We start from the raw sequence: 19647 nt of genomic DNA, 5'->3' as shown, positions 1-19647 counted from the left end.
TTTTTTTTTTTTTTCTTTTGAGACAGAGTCTCTCTCTGTCACCCAAGCTGGAGTGCAGTGGCGCGATCTCGGTTCACTGCAAGTTCTGCCTCCCAGGTTCACACCCTTCTCCTGCCTCAGCCTCCTGGGTAGCTGGGACTACATGCCCCCACCACCACAACCGGCAATTTTGTGTGTGTGTGTGTGTTTTTTTAGTAGAGACGGGGTTTTATCGTATTATCCAGGATCGTCTTGATCTCCTGACCTCATGATCTGTCCACCTCAGCCTCCCAAAGTGCTGGGATTACAAGCGTGAGCCACCGCACCTGGCCAAAAGCTATCTTTTGTTGGTTGAGTTGCTTTTGCACTGTTGTCAAAAACCAGGCAGGCATATGTGCATGGTCTGTTCATAGATTCTCTGTTCTTTTTCATTGATCTATGTGACTTATCTATCCCTTTACCAGTACATACAGTCTCGATTACTATAGTTAGTCTTGAAATAGGTACACTGATTCCTCCCACTTTCTCTTCTTTTTCAACACTGTTTTAGTTATTCTATTTACCTTTCCCTTTCCATATACATTTTAGGATCATCTTGCCTATATCTACAAAAATCTTGCGGAGGTTTTAGTTGGAATTCCATTAACACTATATATCAATTAGGGATAAATCGATGTATTTGCTGTGTTAAGCACAGTTGGCCCTTCGTACCCTTGGGTTCTGTATCCGTGAATTCAACCAACTACGTATCAAGAATATTTTTTAAAATACTATTAAAAAAATTAAAAATAATACATATTTAAAACCAATATACTACAGTGAATTCATTTTTGACAAACATACCAAGAACATGCATTGAAGAAAGGACAGTCTCTCCAATAAATGGTGCTAGGAAAACTGGACATTTATATGCAGAAGAATGAAACTTGATCCCTATCTCTTACCTAATACAAAAATTAAACCAAAATGGATTAAAGACTTAAATATAAGACTTCAGACTATGAAACTGAAACAGGAAAACATTGGAGAAACTTTTCATGACATTGGTCTGGGCAAAAATTTATTGAGCAATACCCCCCCAGCACAGGCAACCAAAGCAAAAATGGACAAATGGGATCACATCAACTTGAAAAGCTTCTGCACAGCAAAGGAAACAATCAACAAAGTGAAGATAAACCCATAGAATGGGAGAAAATATTTGCAAACTACCCATCTGACAATGGATTAATAACCACAGTATATAAGGAGCTCAAACAACTACATAAGAAAAAGTTGAATAATCCAATTTTAAAAATAGGCATAAGATTTGTATGTCTTCAAAAGAAGACATACAGATGACAAACAGGCATATGAAAAGGTGCTCAAAATCATTGATCATCAGAAAACTGCACATCAAAACTGTAGTGAGATATCATCTTACCCCAGTTAAAATGACTTATCCAAAAGACAGGCTGGAAAGGATGTGGAGAAAAGGGAACTCTCATACACTGCTGGTGGGAATGAAAATTGGTACAGCCACTGTGGACAACAGTTTGGAGGTTCCTCAGATAACTAAAATTAGGACTACCATATGATCCAGCAATCCCACTACTAGGTACATACCCAAAAGAAATGAAATCAGTATAGCAAAGAGAGATCTACACTCCCATGTTCATTGCAGCACTGTTCACAATAGCCAAGATTTGGAAGCAACCTAAGGTCCATCAACAGATGAATAGATAAAGAAAATGTGGTACTTACACACAATGGATACTATTCAGCCATAAAAAATAATGAGATCCTATCATTTACAACAACATGGATGGAACTAGGGGTCATTATGTTAAGTGAAATAAGCCAGGCACAAAAAGACAAACATCACATGTTCTTACTTATTTGTAGGATGTAGAAATCAAAATAATTGAACACATGTTGATGGAGGGTTGAAGGATGGTTACCAGAGTCTGGGAAGAATCGTAGGGGGTGGGGAGGAGATGGGGGTAGTTAAGGAATACAAAAAAAAAAATAGAAAGAATGAATAACACCTAGTATTTGATAACACAACAGAGTGACTATAGTCAAAATAATTTAATTGTACATTTCTAAATAACTAAAAGAGCATAATTGGATTGTTTATAACACAAATGAAAAATTCTTGAGGGAATGGATACCTTATTTCCCATGATGTGATTATTATACGTTGCTTTCCTGTATCCAAATATCTCTCATACCCCATAAATACATACACCTACTCTGTACCCACAGAAAGTAAAAAATAAAAAAATTTTTAATGAAAGCCAATGCAGTATAACAGCTATTTACATAGCATTTATATTGCATCACAGGGGCTCCCAATCCCTGGGCCACAGATCATACCAGTCTGTGGCCTGTTAGGAACCGGGCCACAAAGCAGGAGGTGAGCAGCAGGCAAGCCAGCATTACTGTCATTGCTCCGCTTCCTGTCAGATCAGCAGCATTAGATTATCATAAGAGCACGGAACCTATTGTGAACTGCAGAACTGCACATGCGAGGGAACTAGGTTACATGCTCCTTATGAGAAAGACTCTAATTCCAGATGCCCTGCAATGAACCGTTTCATCCCCAAACCACCAACCACCCTATCCGTGGAAAAATTGTCTTCCACAAAACCAGTCCCTGGTGCCTAAAAGGTTGGGAACCGCTGTTGTATTAGATACTGTAAGTAATCTAGACATTTTTTAAAGGACGTAGGAGGATCTGCATGGATTATATGCAAATATTGTACTATTTTATATCACTGACTTGAACATCCTCAGATTTTGGTATCTGAAAGGGAGTCCTGGGACCAGTCTTCTGTGGATACGGAGGGACAACCCAGGGTTCCAATCCATGAACACAGTGTCTCTCTCGATTTTTAGATATTTGATGTCTTTCATGAGCACTTTGTAGTTTTCAGTATACAAGTCTATATATATACACGTTTTGTTGGATTTATGTCTAAAAGTGAGATTGCACTCTGTTTTTAAAGCTACGTATTTGTGAACATGTACATCATGAATATTTTCTAAACTATTAGGTTACTTTCAGCACCATTAACAGACTCTAATAATTAGTTCTGGATTTGAATATTCTTCATTATTCAGCAAATATCACAAAGACTACTTGGTTATTAAATTTTTCCCAGCCCAGGATTAGGCCTCCGTTTCAACAAAATACTCAGCTAGGATACTTGCTACCTTCTAACTTGCAATGCCTTTGTTGCACTTTTTCTGAATAGCTTTGTGTAATATTTTTACTCAGCAGAAACTCTTATCATTTATTTCATTGGTTTTTTAAAATTTTATCAACAGTGGCATATCTGGCAAGGTAATAGTGATTTTTAATGTTTAGCTAGGCATAGTAATGGTACGTGCCACATTGCTGTTTGAAAAATCTAGTAAAACAAGAATAGCAACAAGACCTTAGGTCAGGGACTACTTTGACTCTTGGCTGTGCTGTAATTTGTTATTGCCAACCCACTGGAGTCTGTACTGCTTGCAACACAGCCGGCTGAAAGCGTCCCTGTGATTCCCTCACCAGTTAGCAGATTCACATTTTATGACAGATAAAAAAACAAACTACACGGTACCTGTGTTGGTGATGATAAGCTTCAGTAGAAGGAGGCAACGAGATGTAAAGGAACAAGCACTGTGTTTTAGAGTGAAAAACCCTGTATTTGAATGCCATTTCCACCATTTAACCAGCTCTTTGACCTTAGGCCAGTTACTGAACTTCTTTCAGGCTAAACTTTCTCATCTGTAACATGACAGCTAGAATGCCTACCTCACAGGATTCTTGGAATTAAATAAGTTAGTATATTAAAGTATTCAGCATGGGTACCAGGCAGATAGCAAGCACTCAAGAATTGTTAGCTATATAGTTAACTGACTCTATAAGCTTTATTTGTATTATTCATAATTGACCTTTGGCTCTTTTTGCTAATCAATACCAGTACATGCAATGAAGTTATTTTTGTGCATATATTTCTTCCCTACTGGAGTATAATTACCTACAACCCTGAAAACTTTACATGCCTCAGTGTGTAGCATATCCGTGCCTTCCAAAGAATGTTGAATGTCATTGCCATATACAGAGGTGGGAACTCACCATGAAAACAAACCATTAGCAAGAATCTGTTTTTAAAAATGCCTTCCTTAAACTAGGAAAACATTTCAGGGATCTCAAATGGCTTCCTTAAACTAGGAAAACATTTTTAAAGATTCTAACTGATAAGAAAGACTTTTCATTCATTGCCTGGAACTAGATACTTCTCAATTTGGGATTATAAATAATTCCAGTTCAGATGGTGTTGGATTCAGCCATGCATGGGATGTGGAGTAGAGTGGTTCAGGAAGCAGGTTTTTGCTTTCCCAATTGCAGGACTCTTCTTTATATATTAAAAGGGAGTTTTCAAATTTCTGCCAATGATCATTTTTCATTTGTAACCCAGAGGAATTTTGAACTGTCATTCTGCAGGCTTTTTCAGGAAGCTTACATGCAGGATTGAATTAATCAGAGGATACAATATTGGATTTCTGCATTTCTTAGTTTTGAAATTGACTTAATGTGGGTAAAAGACTGAACTTTTATCATCTTAGTACACACACTAGGAGCAATCAAATATAACATTACATAGTTCCTTTGAAAAGATACCAAGAGTCTCTTATCGGTACACCCTTTAAAGCACAGAGATGCATAATCCTATCAGAATTATTCATATGTGCATTAAAAGGTAAGCTATCATCTTTCCAAATTTTTTGATAAGATTTTGTAAGAAACAAGCATACAAGGGTAAGGAAGGTAGAGGAAGAAGAGAGCTGGTCTTGTAGTTAGGATGGTAGGAGAAGCCCCTGCCAGCCTCTAGGTGATATAAAATGTAAGTATTTATTGAGGTCTAATTATGTATCCTTAACTAAGTCATTTAACTTTTCTGAGCCTCATTTCCCTATTTACACAGAGGAATTATAATAATGTTTCTGTCTTCCTAAGGTGATGAGCAAATAAGATTACCTCTAGAAAACTATATAAATGTACCATGTTATTCATTCTGTAAATATTTATTAAATACCCACTGTGTACCAGACCCTGTCCTAGGGATAAGGTTAAAACCTCTCATAAGATATGTTCTGTAGCAGTGGGAACCTAACGGGCCACCAAGGAGAGCCAGACATTTGAACCACTTAAGTATGGTAAAGTGTCATAAGTATGCAGAGGTAGAACATTCCAGGTGTGGTTATGGAACTGAGTTGCTGAGAGTGGGCAGAGGGTTTTGGAGTTGAATTCTGAAGCCACAGTGTTGTAAAGATCATCCATGTTCAAGTTGAGACAAACCACAACTGGGAGGGAATTAGGAGGGAAAAAAGTTTGACCCAGTTGTCGAAGTCCTTATTAAAGAAAGTGCAATGATGAGGAGAGGCCAGTAGGTGGCAGAACTGAGGAGTGGGCAAGTGTGGCGTGAGCCGTGAGAGCAGAGGTATTTTGATAACAAGAGAATGGAAAGGAATTGCCTGGAAGCCGCATGGTGGGCTAGGACAGTGCTGCCACTCAGATTTTGGTGTGTGGGCTCTTGAGGCACAAGTAGCCTTCTCTTGAGATGCTCAAGGGTTGTACATCCTGCGGAAAGGGTTGGACAAGAAATAGAACAGGACTTAGAATGAGCAGTCTGTGAAAAGGGTAAATGTAAGAGTCCCAAAATAGCAATATTTGTCATTTGTTGAACACGTATAATGTACCATGTACTGTACTTGACTGTCTTATGCATTATAATATTACCAGACCCTGCAAAGTAATTACTATCATCTGGATTTTATAGATTAGTTCATAAAGCACAGTGAGGCCATATGCATTTAAGGTACACAGCAAGTCCACATTTGAATCATTAAATCCAGTTCTGCCTGGCCGAAAAGCTGTGCTTTTGCATGGTTCCACGTGTCTTCAGAGAGATTCAGAGCACACCATGGGAAGGATTTGGAGGCAAGTCAGAGAGGAAGGGAAGAATCAGAGGGAAGAATGCAAAATTATACAGGAGTGAAAATACAGTAAGTGAGGGGACTATTGACCCTTGAGGCTTCCATTTTTGCTGGTAGCTGAGAATAGCAAGATAATGAGAAATAGCATCACTGAGATATCTGGTGGAGTGTGAGACCTCGCAAGGTTAGTATCGACTTGCTGTATATTCAGGTGAAGTGCTGTGGAGAAGGTGTCCTGGTGTCTTTTGAAGAGAATTCTTTGAGGCAGTTCATGAGGAAGATCAGCTTTTCCTGATTCTTCCATTCCTGGTGGAGTGGTTGACCAAGATTTAGCTTCCTTGTGTGTTATGGGTCAGTTTTTTATCCCAGGTATATAGAGAACAGAGAAGAAAGTGTGTGATGACACTGGCATCTCACTTGCATGCATGTAGGATAGCAGCCAACAGATTTTGAATACCTTGACCACTTTTGTACTTGGAGGCCTCTGGAGCTGCGTGTTACATACTGGAATTGTCATTAGACTATAGTGAAAAATAAACATATGTATTAGCCTCTCCTGAGTGGTGGTAACCAGTTACTTTCTGAGACAGCATTATACTAAGGCTGAGAAAGAATCCCAGGCACAGGTAATGTCCTACTTTCCTTTACTGAGGGACAGTTAATACTACAGCTAAAACGACAGCTCCCCACTGCCTATGAGCTATGAGGAGGAGTGCATTGACTTCACTGACCGAGGACACAGACCAGGACCAGAGACTTTTGTGGGAAGAAGCTTCGATATTTGGTGGGAGGAGCAGTCCAGCTCTGCAGGCGGGTAACAGTGACCTCAGGTAAAGTAGATCGGGTTAGAAGAAGCAAAGACAACCGAAGAGACTCTCACAACCTTGCTTTCAGTGAAGTACTTCCACTGGAATTCTTGATTGTGGTCGAAATAAATATACCCTTCAAAGTGACACATGCACTGTCTGATCCAGTCCAACACAGGAGGGGTTGGGGTGTTAAGAGGATAGCTAAATATCCTTGGAAAGGGGATAATAAGGAAAGAGAAGTGAAAGTAGCCTAAGATGTTCACAGAAGAAATTGGATCCTCATCAGTGTGATTTCTGCTTCTCCACAGGTGTGAAATCTCTCTTTTCTTCAAATCACTCCAGTACTTTATCTGTACCTCTGTTGTGACACTTTTCATATTCCGTATTGTTTTATATTTTTTGTGTTTTTCCTACTTCCATTACTAAATTGATAATTCTTTGAAGGCAAGGATGATGCCAGGCTGCATTCTGTGTCCTCCGCCATGCTTTGCATTCAGCAGCTACTCCGTGTTTGACTAAATTCATGACCCCAGGGACACTGTGCTTCCTCTGGGTTTGTTCATTTACTTGGCTATGAAAGACAATAATTTGCAAAGCCAACTTTCTCCTTTTTCTGAGGTCAGCGACTAAATGATTTTAAAAGTATTTTGCAGTGCTGTAAGTATATAGGAGAGAGGTTTTCTGTTTAGGGAATGTTGCTAAGCCCTCGCATCAAAAATAGCCTTTCCATCTACCACCAAGTTCTGCCAGGGCGGAGCAGATTGGCAAGAGCAGGTCAAAGGAAAAAGCAATGTAATGCCCTCTGCTCATGGCATTACAGGTGCCAGTGGAGGAAAAAAGTGTGAGGTTGAGGCTTGGAAGGCTGAGTGCTGTAAAAATGAAGCAGACCGACTGTGGGGGCAGAGATCTAGTCTTTGTGAAAGACCTTCCCTGCCTTTTGTATATTTCTGTGCACCCTTTGACTGTAGGCCAGGGGTCTTTAATAGGAAACTGGTGATTGAAGTCTCCCCACATAAGCAGACCAAGCAGCTTTTTGAAAGGAGCCTACTCAGACCGTGGAGAAGGCAGCAGCTCACAATGGCAGCAAGAGCTATGGGACAGCGAGAGTCAGCCAGACGCACACATGCAGAACCCGAAGTCTTGAGCACAGCAGGAAGTTGGGCAAAGCTGCTCCATTCTAAAGGTTATTATGGCCCCACTGGGGGCTGCCACACAAGTATTGGCATGAAAGCAAACCAGTGATGGGATAGCTGTTTTAATATTTGCAAAATCTACTCTAGGTGTGAGTTCCTTTATGTGACTGAAGATCTAGAGTCTTTAGGAGTTTGTTCCTCAAAACTTGAATCAGGTTTTTTCTAGGCAAGTTGGAAGCACGGATTAGGCAGGTAACAACAACCGTTCTTCATGTTGAGCAAAAAGGAGGTGTGGGCAGTTAAGGGCCAAAGTTGACATGGAGGAGAGAATATTGGTTGGCAGCACTGCGCTGTATTAGAAACCATAGAATGGTCCTTTCCAGCAGCTATTACAAACTGCCCCCAGGAAATTCAAACAAGAAAACCTTTGGGTTTCTCTTCACTGGCCTTGCAATAAACATGTTTGTTCAAATAACAAATTGTTGCATTAAGATAGATCTGTCTGTGTTGTCCTAAAGAAAAGAGTCTATGTCCTGTGTGTTGGCAGGATTATCAGTGAACAGCTGATATTTATGTAAATATCAGCCTTATTAATAAGAATCGTGAGCACGGGTCTGCCAAGGTTCGTGACAGCTTGCTTAATCAGCCGCATTAACTCAGAGGTTTTCAGTTATTAGAAGCGTCCTCTAACACGCCTTATTTGCTTAAAGGCCCGGGGCCATGTCACCAAATTGGGGCCTCTAGCCATCCACTGAGGAGAGATGGTTTTCATTTCTCTGAAGTGAAGACAACCGCTGTCTGTATGTGTTTGGGTTGGAGAGCACAGATAAGTGTCCTCTCCAACACATTTGCATCTCCAACACTCTACAATGAGAGTGGCCCTCTCTCACCCCCACCGCCATTGCCAGTCATGCCAAGTTACAGGGTAGGGGCTGCAAAGAAGCTTGCTCAGGCAAAGCAACTAGATGGGCTGACTGGTAGGAGGTCCCTTTGCTGGATGGCTCACCCTGACCTCTGCCCGAAGCTGGAATCAAGACCAAGATGACATAGCTGTGGTCACACAAAGCCTGTTAACTACATCAATTGTCTTTATTTATTCAATAACTCTGAGCTACACTTTTTTTTTAACAAGAAATGTGAACCACACTTTGTTTGGGATACTCCAGAAAGATGTAGCAATGTGGTTACCGTTTTATAAACTTTTAAATAAAACTGTTAGCAGTTCACAACTTTGTTTAAAGAACAATGGCTTGGAACATAGGCCTGTGTTCCCAAGACCCAGAGGCCAGTGACCAAGGCAGAGAAGAGCCCAGTACAGATCCGGCTGACTAAGGCCTGCTTTGCATGCCCAGGAATCTAAAAGTTCAGCTCTAGGGCCTTTTCCTGTTTTGCAGGAGTAGCAGTGAATTTGACCCCATTGCTTTGGTGATTTGCATTGATGTTCTCAGCTTGTTAGCTTTCATCAAGAAAAACTTTCATCAAGAGAAACTCAGGGAAAGCAGGGATGAAAACAATCACCCCTGTTATTTTCCCTTACCCCCAAAACTGGCTGAGAATCACCATTTATAGCTTAGCTAGCTCAATATCTAGCTATTGCCATCCTTGTTTCTTCACTTCCATGTTTTTCTACCTCTATAGTTTATTCTCCCTCTAACAGCCAAAACCTCACCTATGCTTTAACTCTAATCTTTCTGTAAAAGTATCTGCCTTTATTTAAGTTTCTGCTCATGGCATGATTTATGTATATAAGAGTCTTCATTTACAGATTGTTTCTTTTACTATACTTAGGTGTAGCTATTGTTCTCTTGGCCTAGTCTTGGAAAGGGTGTTCACAAGTAAGCATTGTTTAAGTCTCATACACTTTCCTCTAAGAGCATACAAACATTTATGCCTATATAGATTTTTCTGGCCTGTTGACAAGGCTGATTTAGTAGATAATGTATTCTCCTACCAGAGCTTAAAGTTGAAATAACCTATAATACTGATTTGGGAGTGGCAACATTTGGTTCGTAAGTACTCAGGAAAGACATGAGAAATAGGAATTTAGACTAGTAATATCTTTTTAGACACATGTTTCTCACAACTCAGTTTAGCTCCCTGGAAGACATTTCTTTTGGATCGACTACAATTCATATCTAACAATTTCATAGCTTACAAGTAAGACTATTATTAAAATGTTAACTAATTCTGGGGCAAAAGGGACTTCCAGGAAGGTTCAGTAATCATTGAACAGGTTGGTTAAAGGGCTATAAGATTAACCAAAAACATAGCACTTCTCATGTACCCTTTAAGCAGAATTGACAAGGTATTTCCTAGAGATTAATGACTGTCTGAGTTAATAGGCTGAGGGAAGGTCATTAATCCTTACACAAAGGTAGTCTGGAAAGTAGAAATGAAAAACAACTGGTCGGTCAAGCTGATGCAATCCCAGGAGACATTTCAGAAGACCAGTCCCCTTTTCAGAAGCCCATGCTTATTACTGTTGTCACTCTCCTTCTCCACATGGCATACTTCATACTCAGGCTGTTAACCTCCTGGGATGCAAGTAGTTTTTTGAAAGGAGCTTGTAAGTTCTCCTTTTATCAAACAAAAATTTTTTTTTTAATCAACGAACTTTCTTTTCTCACTTCAAACTTAGAAACATCATCATGGAAGTCATTCAAATCACGTAGCTTCTCACCATCAGACAGTGTGGACAGAAAGTTGTGCCTGGGAGTCTGGAAGTCAGGCAGTCAGATTATACCTCCTAGGGGTTTCAATTAGATAAAATATCCATACGTGCTGTGTATAGCATATGGAGAAAATATGAAATGACTGTCAATAGTAGACTAGGATTGATGGAACAATCAGATACAGATACCACATAGTAAATCAGAAGAGGTTGACTTATCAAATGGACACAGCAACAAGTCAGTACAGTCAGGATACCATTATAAGCGGAGGTACAAGCTTCCAGCTGTGGAATACTCTCCAGGGATTTACGCTTGCAGATGATAATGTCAGACTGAAAGCTGGGTCCTCTTCCAGACCAGCCTAGGCATGACTGATTCTACATGTAACCTAATCTGGATCTGTTCCAAGGACCCCCCACCCCCGCATCTAGCCAGATTTATTAATCTCAGGATTATACAAGATATATTTTGGCCTCAGGGGCAAGAAGGACTCCAGCAGAAATGGGGGTAATGGTGGCAGATGATCTGGAGCCACCCATCTGGAACCTGCACCAAGAAACCCCACTTTGACTCTTTACCCAAAGAAAGGTTGAGAGCTGGAGAATGATTTCTTAGTTGAAAAAGATCTGCCTTCATGTATGGGCATCATTTCTCTAACTGTGTGTCCCTGGTAAGGGCTGTAGGATCCAGAAGCATGTGCATGCTTACCTGGCCTAAAGCATGTTGCCCACCTTCCTGCTGTAAATGTAAGCTTCCTTTTGAATGCTTTAGATGAGTTATACCCCATCTGATTCACTCAAATGGTGTCTGACTGGTGGTTGTACTACTCCTAACCTAACGCTCTGATCCCTGTAGTATGTTTTCATACGTCTGGAAAATTTAAGATGCCAGAGGTTATATTGCTGCTTTTTAAAAATATGCAGAAAGTTAATGAGATAACAGAAGTATGCTAAGGGAAACTCTGAGAAAAATGTTTTCTGGTCAGTAGATGAAGGGAGCCCCACTACAGTGGTGACTGGCATTTTGCCACCAGTGTGTATCTGATCTAAGTCTCAAAGAATAAATACTTGTGGATTTTGTTACACAGCCAAGAGATATAAATTTGGAGCTACCAGTTCAAAATGCTTAGTGCTGCAGGTGCAGGTGAAAATCTTTATATTCTTCCATACAGTTAAAAAAAAAAAAATCCTTGTTTCACATACAGATTAATTCCACTAGACCTAGCTGGACCTTTTGAGTTTCTTTACAACTGAAATTGCCTTTTAGAGAGGAACTATCCAGATGTAGATGGGAATAGAATAGAATTCTGTGCTGAAGAAACTAGGTTATTTAGGTCATGATTGCCGTTTTATGATGCCATCTGGGAAAATAACAAAGTGCATGTGGGTTTTAAGTAAACTAAAGTTTTTCTCCCTTCAGTGAGCATTATAGCCTCTTTTGACACTTTGTTGGTAGAATTTCTGAACACTTTGTTTACTTTGAGAGTGGTGAATCCACGGGTGTGTCATGATTTGGATTGGAGCTTTCCTTCCGCACATTTGGCAGGTATGTAATGCATCAGTACAGTCTTTCTGAAACTGACCTAACCACGTAACGATAGGCTAGTAAAACTTGCAGTCTTGTGAGTATAAATGCTGTCTTTTTAAATTAGGAAAAAACAAATAAAACCCTGTTGGAAATTCCTTGTTTTAAAAGGAGTAATTTAATGCTCTGCTGTTAACATTCTCCCAAGGTACTATTACATAAATAACTACTGCTAGACAGGAAGAGTCATTTCCCATTCTGGAATAATTTGCATGTTTAGAAATTTCATTGTCTCCTCAGAATCCTGTGGACTGTGAGGCCAGAAATTAACACTTTTTTGATTATGGAACTTTCATTACATGATTTAAATGTTATGGTAGAAGAGAGCAAGAGAATTTAAAAAAAAAAAAAAAAATTACTTGCTTAGGGCCAGGAAACCTCAGGGAAGGGAAAAGGACGTTTCTACCTTTTTAACATCGGTCAAGAAAATTTCTGGTTTACATTAATAATCAATTTTCTGGGATTTTTCTTAATTCCAAAATCATGAAATGAGGCATTTTAAATTCATACCTGTCCATGGATGTGTAGTCTAGAGCATTGGTTCTTAACTTAGGGGCCCAAAGAAAATACATGATTCAAATGCCAGTTCCTTTTATTTCTAGATGACGTTTCTAGCCCGTGGCTTCTTAATTTGGTCCAGGGAATCCAAAGTTTTGTGTTTGTGTGCAATCTAAGTAGGTCTTATAGCATTTATCAGCCTTTCAGAAGGAACTGACCACATTGTCAAGGCTGATTTTTTTTTTTTTTAGACCCAGTGTATAGCACCATGGTGGGAGTTTTCTATATTAACGATAATGATAATAACAGCCTCTCATTATTGACCACTTATGTGCCACTAACTGTGCTTATTACTTATCAAGGCAGGTACAATTCTTATCTGCATTTTATGGCTGAGGAAACATGAGGCTTTAGAGGGTAACTTGTTGAGGAACACACAGAAATGGAATTAGAAGCCAGTTATGCCATCTGGGAAAATCTGTGCCCTTAGGCATTAAATGCATTGTGGTACATTCTGGTTTTGACTCTGATTTTGTTTGATATTCACGTATTCAATTCAAACAGTCCTCACTGTATTCTAGTGGTTGGGCATTGCTCTGTATCTAGATGCTACTGTGTTACAATTCCGAGATCAGCATTGGATTATAGGACCCACGACAGTGTCTGGCACTCGTTTGTTTGTTACATAACTAAGTAAGCAAATGAACAAATGTATGCCTCTTCCAAACATGGCTTGGGTCTTCTTTTGTGATACACCGCATGCTCAGCACAGTGTGTGGTTGTGGTGGCTGTTGTTTTTGACAAATAGTAGGCTTGCTATAATGTCTATCCGAATACTAAAATCAGATCATATTCCCTTGTAACTGTATATCTGTCAGAAGCCAGCAGCTTCTGGCCAGTTTCGCAACATGACATTTGGAAGGCAGGTACTTGGAGTTGATTGCGTAGTTTTTGGTCCCATGGCTTTTTCAATGCAGTTTGACAGTCAGTGTTATACAAGAACAGAGTTGAGTTTTCTGGGTTCTACAGGATGATCATTTTTAACTGTCTCTTAAAGAAAAAAAAAAAAAAAAAACACCTATTTCTCTGCCACTAACTTTCTCAGGCATCAATTCTTCATCTGTAAATCAAGATGGTTGGACTCTATTAGTCATTTTTTAAGGGTTCTTTTTCTTTTGTGTGTTTCAATATCCTAAAAAAATTTTTTTCAATGAAAATCTGCAAGAATTCCATCCAACACCAAAGCAGAATACGCTGGTTGAAGTTTGAAGTGGGATTCTCTCAATATATAGAGCCACACAATAAGGTATGCTTTACATATCGTAAAATTACCTCTTATATAATGTACAATTCTGCATATTTTGACAAGCTCATGCAATTATGTAACCACCGTTATAGTCAAGACATAAAGCAGTTCCATCACCCAAGATGTTCCTGCTCACGCTATTGGAGTCGGTTCCTCCCCTCAGTGTCAACTGTTGACAAACACTGATGTGTTTTCTGTCCCTATAGTTTTTGGGGTTTTTTCCCACAATGTTGTATAAATGAAGTCATTCAGGATGTAGCTTTTTGAGTCTGGGTTCTTTCAGTTAGCATAATGCAATTGAGTTCATCCATATTGTTGTGTGTTTCATTGGTATTGCTGAGTAATTCATAGTGTTGATATACTATAGTTTGATTATTCATTCACCAATTGAACGGCACTGGAGTTGCTTCCAGGTTTTTGCAATTATGAATGAAGCCACTGTAAATATTGTTACCTAACATTCTAAGGTTAATGATATATAAGTTAGCTGCTAAAGTAGATTAAAAAGCATCAAACTCAGGAATCACTGAGGGAAGAGATAGGCACTGCAATCTGCATCTGCAAATGTTTCTTTTATGACCCCCCCAGTGCCCCCCCCAAAGAATCCTTAGTAACTTCTCTACCCATACCCACTCTTCAAACTGTTGGCAACCATTTTTGTTCTTGTTTGAAGAAGAAAGATTAGGAGATGTCATCTGAGATAGAACCAGCCCCAAGATAAATCAAGTCACTAATACACCCCTGGTGGCTTTGGGAATATAATATTTTTACATTGATTGGAAGGAAATGCAGTAATAAGTTTTAAAATTTGAACTACTAACTGTACCTGCTTAGAATCTAAAACTGAAGTGGAAAACATAAAGCTTAACCCCACATGCTCCCTGATCAAATGCAAAGGTTCTTAAAATAGCTTCATTTAAAAATGTTAGTAGCAGCTGAAACAAGGAGCTGGTGTCCCTAGTCACAACCTGTCCGTTTAATATCGTGGCTCAGAAGCAGCTGCCTCTGTATTTTTTTGTTTCAGGGCCAGCAACTCTAAGGAGAAGCACAGAAGCAGCTTTATCTAGCTTGCTATCCTCCCCTGAATTCCAGTTTCCTGGTCAAGTGATTGTCCCTAGATCCATCATGAAGATACATGTCATCCATTTCAAGCCACAAATAGAGAAAAAAGTAGCTAAAAGCCTCCAAGGAATTACAACAAACTTTAAATACATGTACAGGAAGTTCCAGGAAGAATGTAAAAAAAAAGAAAGAAAGTCGTGTATTTGCTTGGTCATAGCTAATAATAGACAGTACTAGCTATGTGGCTTAACTCTCAAAATCCATCAGAAAAACCTTCTCTGTTCACTGCTCTGCTCAGCTCTGTATAACTCTCCATTTCCTGTGCTTACCATTTTTCCATGTAGAGTATTTTTTCTTGTGAATTTTTCCTCTTACCCACGATAAACTGCTTCTTCACAACAGCCTACTTATGCTTGCACCGGAAGCAGGATCTGGACTGGGTGGACAATGGTCTGATCTGATGTGACAAGTGTTTTATGTTGCCAGGCTGGTGGCACTAATAGCAATGTAAAATTCCATTTGCATTTTGCATGTAGGTGGATATACTAATATACTATACTGTTCCTGTCCTAAACAGTCACAAACTTTTTAAAATCTTATCACTCAGAATAATTTTTTATTTCATTACAATAATATTAGGAGTCAGTTCAGAGCTTTACAGCCCAGTTTGCCATATTCTACTTCATCATTCCACCCAAAAAGAAGAAGAAAAAGGTAGCAGCTTATATCTCTTTAAGCAACTAAACTGATTTTTGAAGGGCCAGAAGGAAAAACTCTAGGGTAAGGACCTAGAAAGGCAATGGAGGCAGGAAGAGGGTGGTGGGGGGAGGCATGAAACGTTCCTGTATCTACATGGTTTCCTGTTTGCTAATACCACTTTCAAACAATAGGTCAGGGCTATGAGTACTCATGTTGAAAACACAGAATTTTTCTAGTCCTTTATTTAAGAGATTACCCCATGAGGCTGTGCATTAGAGAAAACATTAGCTGGGCTAGTCCCTTAAATATCTAAAACTTAGTTTGTCCATCTGCTGAACAGGGAACAGTAATACCTGCCTTTCCTACAACATAGGGTCAAGTGAGTAATTGACAATGCGAGTTTCATACACAGTATAAAACACCTTGTAGGTATAAAATGACGTTGTAATAAAAGTCTCCTCAACCAAGATGAGAAGCACAATAGGCCTGCTTTTTCAGTGTGGGCCCCAGTGATTGACTGTCAGATTAAACAGAAAATCTTGAACTACTGTCAGATTTGAACCCTAGACTTCTAAGAGGCTATAATACAAATTTTCTTCTGTCTTCTTTAGACTTCCTGTCCGATCCAATTCTGAAGAAGCAGACGGTATTAGTATGTGAGTTTTTTGTCTAACATCTATAGCTTGCACTGAAATGTCAAATCCCTCAAAGAAGGCTCAAGTATTTACACTCAAATGTGTTTTCCAATTCAATTATTTGATGCTGAGATGGTATCTAAAATTGTCTCCATATCTATGTTGAACAACATGTACAATATACAGATTCAGATCACTAGTAATCAGACTCTCTGTGCAGATTCCTACACTCAGGGCATCTGGAGACCATGTTTGCCTCATTCACTGTTATGGTCCCAGTAATCAGAACAGGGCCTAGCACAGAGTAGGCATTCTAAATAGTTGATGAATGCATGAACAAATGAGCAAACAAACTAAGCTATTACTATAAAAGTGTTCCCCTAATATAACTAAACAAACTTATTGTGTGTTGTTGGTAGGCACTAGTTCTACCCTAAGGAAAATAAAAGCTACTAGCACTTTTTCTTTAAATGTTTTTTAAAGTAACATATTAGAAAGGTGAAGCGGGTATTATTACATTGGTAATGAAAATTTTGCTTTAGGTTAGGACATAGAATAATATGGTCTGTAACCGGAAGAAAAGAAAATAGAGCCCCTTACTTTTAGGTTTGTTGCATCCTTTGACCTGCCTAACTTTTGGCAAGTTGCAATGGCAGTCTCCTACAATAATGCTCTATTAAAGGCACCATCATTTCGATGGCACAATAAAATATCTTCATCTCTATTGCCAGCGCCACTACCTAAGACCAAGTCTTGACTAAATTTATTACTTAAATTTATTGCTAATTTATTGCTTAAATAAAGTTTAAGCAAAAAAGACAATTACACATGAACTTTAATAGAAGGTACACTCTAAAAATAAATTGTCACTCACTTTTTAAATAATGAATGCTTTTCTTTGCTGCAGAACTTTTACAGAGTATCTTTGTATTGGTTAGTTTAAGAACCCAAACCCCACATTGCTTTGGGAAATTACTTAGAAAATTCTCATTAGAGTAGACTTTAATTACCCAGGTGGAAAGAGCCCATGAATATTATTGCTGCCTTTAGAAATTTTTATTAACAAACAGCTCTTACAGTATTTATGCTGATTTTTAATTAAGCATAATGAGAGTTTCATAATAGTGTCAACTGATAAACATAGAGAAATGTTTACTTGGAATATTTGGCTTTGGGAGATAGCAGATTGATAAATCAGAAAATGTCATCACAGGAAAAACATGTTTAACTGTAGCTAAAGGAACATTGCCGTAATTTCAATGCATTCTCTAGTATTAACTACACCATGTTCTCCTTTATGCAAATCTAATACACATGTGGAATATGGTAGTGTAAACAGTGTATTTGTTGCACCTCTTCTATTCCTTCCTGAGATATGAACAGATAATGAATAAAGAAAGAGATGTAATCATTAATTGGTATGGAAAGAAAAAAGAATAACTGAATATGTCACAACCATTTTAACTGAACACATACCCTCTTCAATGGAGCTCCTATATACACAATTGTGCAGCCACCCTAAACATTGAATAATCCTCCCATCGAGGAGTACAGTGAGCAGAATTTTCTGTGATATCATTTGGCAGCAGCCTAGTGTCATTTCCCATTTGTATCTGGATGTGATGTGCCCATGGATATCCAGTCATCTTCTGTGGGGTGTTACAGAACAAGCTCTTGATAGGTATCTCCCAAGATCTCTCAAAAACCTTACCTCAGAAACCTGCTTCTGTTCTCTGGCTCTCATTCATTAAATCTTAACATCAACAGAAGGTAAACAAACAAAAGAAGAAAGATACAATCTAGTTGCCATTTGAAGATGTTAGTTTCTTCCGCTAATCTTTCCATGAAAAGAGAAATCTTCCTCTGCAATTTAACCTATTCAGTATACTTCTCCATTTTCAACACATTGTGATGATTTTGACATGGCATATTGATCATTCACATCGGCTTACAAAATCAGGCTATTAAGAAGGAAAGCATTTATCCAAACATACTTTTCCTTTAATCTTTGACTATTCATCTTACTCTTAACAGGATAACAATTTAAAGTTTCATTTTGGCTTCCTTTCATGTGTATCACTTTAGTAAAACTTACCTACTGTCAGGATAGTTCCTCTATTTTGCAAGCAACTCTTAGTCATTTTAGCCTAAAAGTCATCATCTGTCATGAGCTCTTAATCATACTACATTCCCTTGCATAATATTCACAAGATCCTACTTCTGGAGAGTGGTGTTGGCCACTCCTAGCTGTTGAAGAACACAGAAACATCCCATCTTCTCAGCAAGGATGGGGACACTTAGCTTACCGTGCAGGTACCGTTGTTGATCACGCCTGGTAATTCCTTCTTCTCATCCCCGCCAAAATCCAACAGTGGAACCCAGGACCAACAACAGCGTTTTCTTCTTCTCTTTTTGGACACCCTCTCAGTTTTTGTTTTGTAGGCTTGAAAGCCACCGAGAGTTTGCACCCGGGGGCCAGTGATAGCTCTGCAAAGGAGAGGCAGTGGAGAGCCCAACAACAAGTGGGCCCAAACACTAAATATTGCCCTCTTTCCTCTCCGGGCAGTGTCCTTCATGCTCTGAAGACAGGCAGCCTTACCAAAACCCTTACCCCACAGCTTGCCAGTCTCTGTGGAAGAAAGGGTCTAACTGGACTGGGCTGCAGGATGAGGTGACCCAAAAGCCAGGAACCATCTGCCCAGAGCAGACAAGTAGAGACACGCACAGGCTGCGTGAGCACGTCTGTGTGTGTGTGTGTGTCTGTGTGTGTGTGTGTGTGTTTGCATGTTTGTGCCCAGCAGCTGCTCTCCAGATTAGAAGACACCACTCTTTGGCCAGCAACTCTGAAACACCCTCTTGGGTAATTTTAAATTCATGTGCACATCTTGGCTGAGAGTAGAAACTTCCCAGGCACAACTTGGGTCCCTTTCTTTGCTGTGTTGCTACCCCAGATATACCGTGAACCACAGACAGCAGTGCTAGCACCTGAGGAACAGATGCCCAGATGGACATTAAATTGCACCTCATTTTGTACCCTGCAGCCATGAACCGATGGAAGCCTTGTTTGAGATTTAAGTAACAAGGGCATGACCCCTTCTTTGACACCCATACCTCAAGGCACTGTAAACATTCGCTATTATTAACACTGTGTTGGACTCAAACTGGAATGCCTGCCTGTTCCATTTAGTGTCACGGAGACATGAGGGCAAAGTGCTGAGGAAACTCTAGAGCAACATCAGAATGCATGGTGGTATGTTTATTATTTTTTATTATTATTTGACATTTTGTTTTATATTATTCAAG

The 19647-nt window shown here is 39.3% G+C and overlaps 2 protein-coding genes across 8 annotated transcripts in view; one reads left to right on the top strand and one right to left on the bottom strand.

Moving 5' to 3' along the window:
• The window catches only part of LOC105477476 (filamin A interacting protein 1 like), a 297624-nt gene extending 278529 nt beyond the window's left edge, over positions 1 to 19095 (bottom strand). The window contains exon 1 of one of the 2 annotated variants that reach the window (XM_011733987.3): positions 18651 to 19095. The gene's annotated coding sequence lies outside the window, so the exon portion shown is untranslated. The remainder of the gene's footprint in view (positions 1 to 18650) is intronic. The other variant, XM_024791455.2, reaches the window with a different exon arrangement.
• LOC105477475 (cms1 ribosomal small subunit homolog) overlaps positions 1 to 19647 on the top strand; it is a 369751-nt gene that overhangs the window by 287397 nt on the left and 62707 nt on the right. The window contains exon 1 of one of the 6 annotated variants that reach the window (XM_011733984.3): positions 19413 to 19594. The exons of the other annotated variants lie outside the window; for them this stretch is intronic. Coding sequence (XP_011732286.2) covers positions 19585 to 19594 — 10 coding nt within the window. The 5' untranslated portion in view covers positions 19413 to 19584. Of the gene's footprint in view, positions 1 to 19412; positions 19595 to 19647 lie in introns of those variants that run through there. 6 annotated transcript variants of the gene reach the window in all.

The sequence above is a fragment of the Macaca nemestrina genome, chromosome 2, assembly GCF_043159975.1.
Source record: "Macaca nemestrina isolate mMacNem1 chromosome 2, mMacNem.hap1, whole genome shotgun sequence".
NCBI classification, from domain to species: domain Eukaryota; kingdom Metazoa; phylum Chordata; class Mammalia; order Primates; family Cercopithecidae; genus Macaca; species Macaca nemestrina.
Note: the sequence above shows the minus strand (reverse complement) of the source record. Positions and strands in the feature narration are given on the sequence as shown.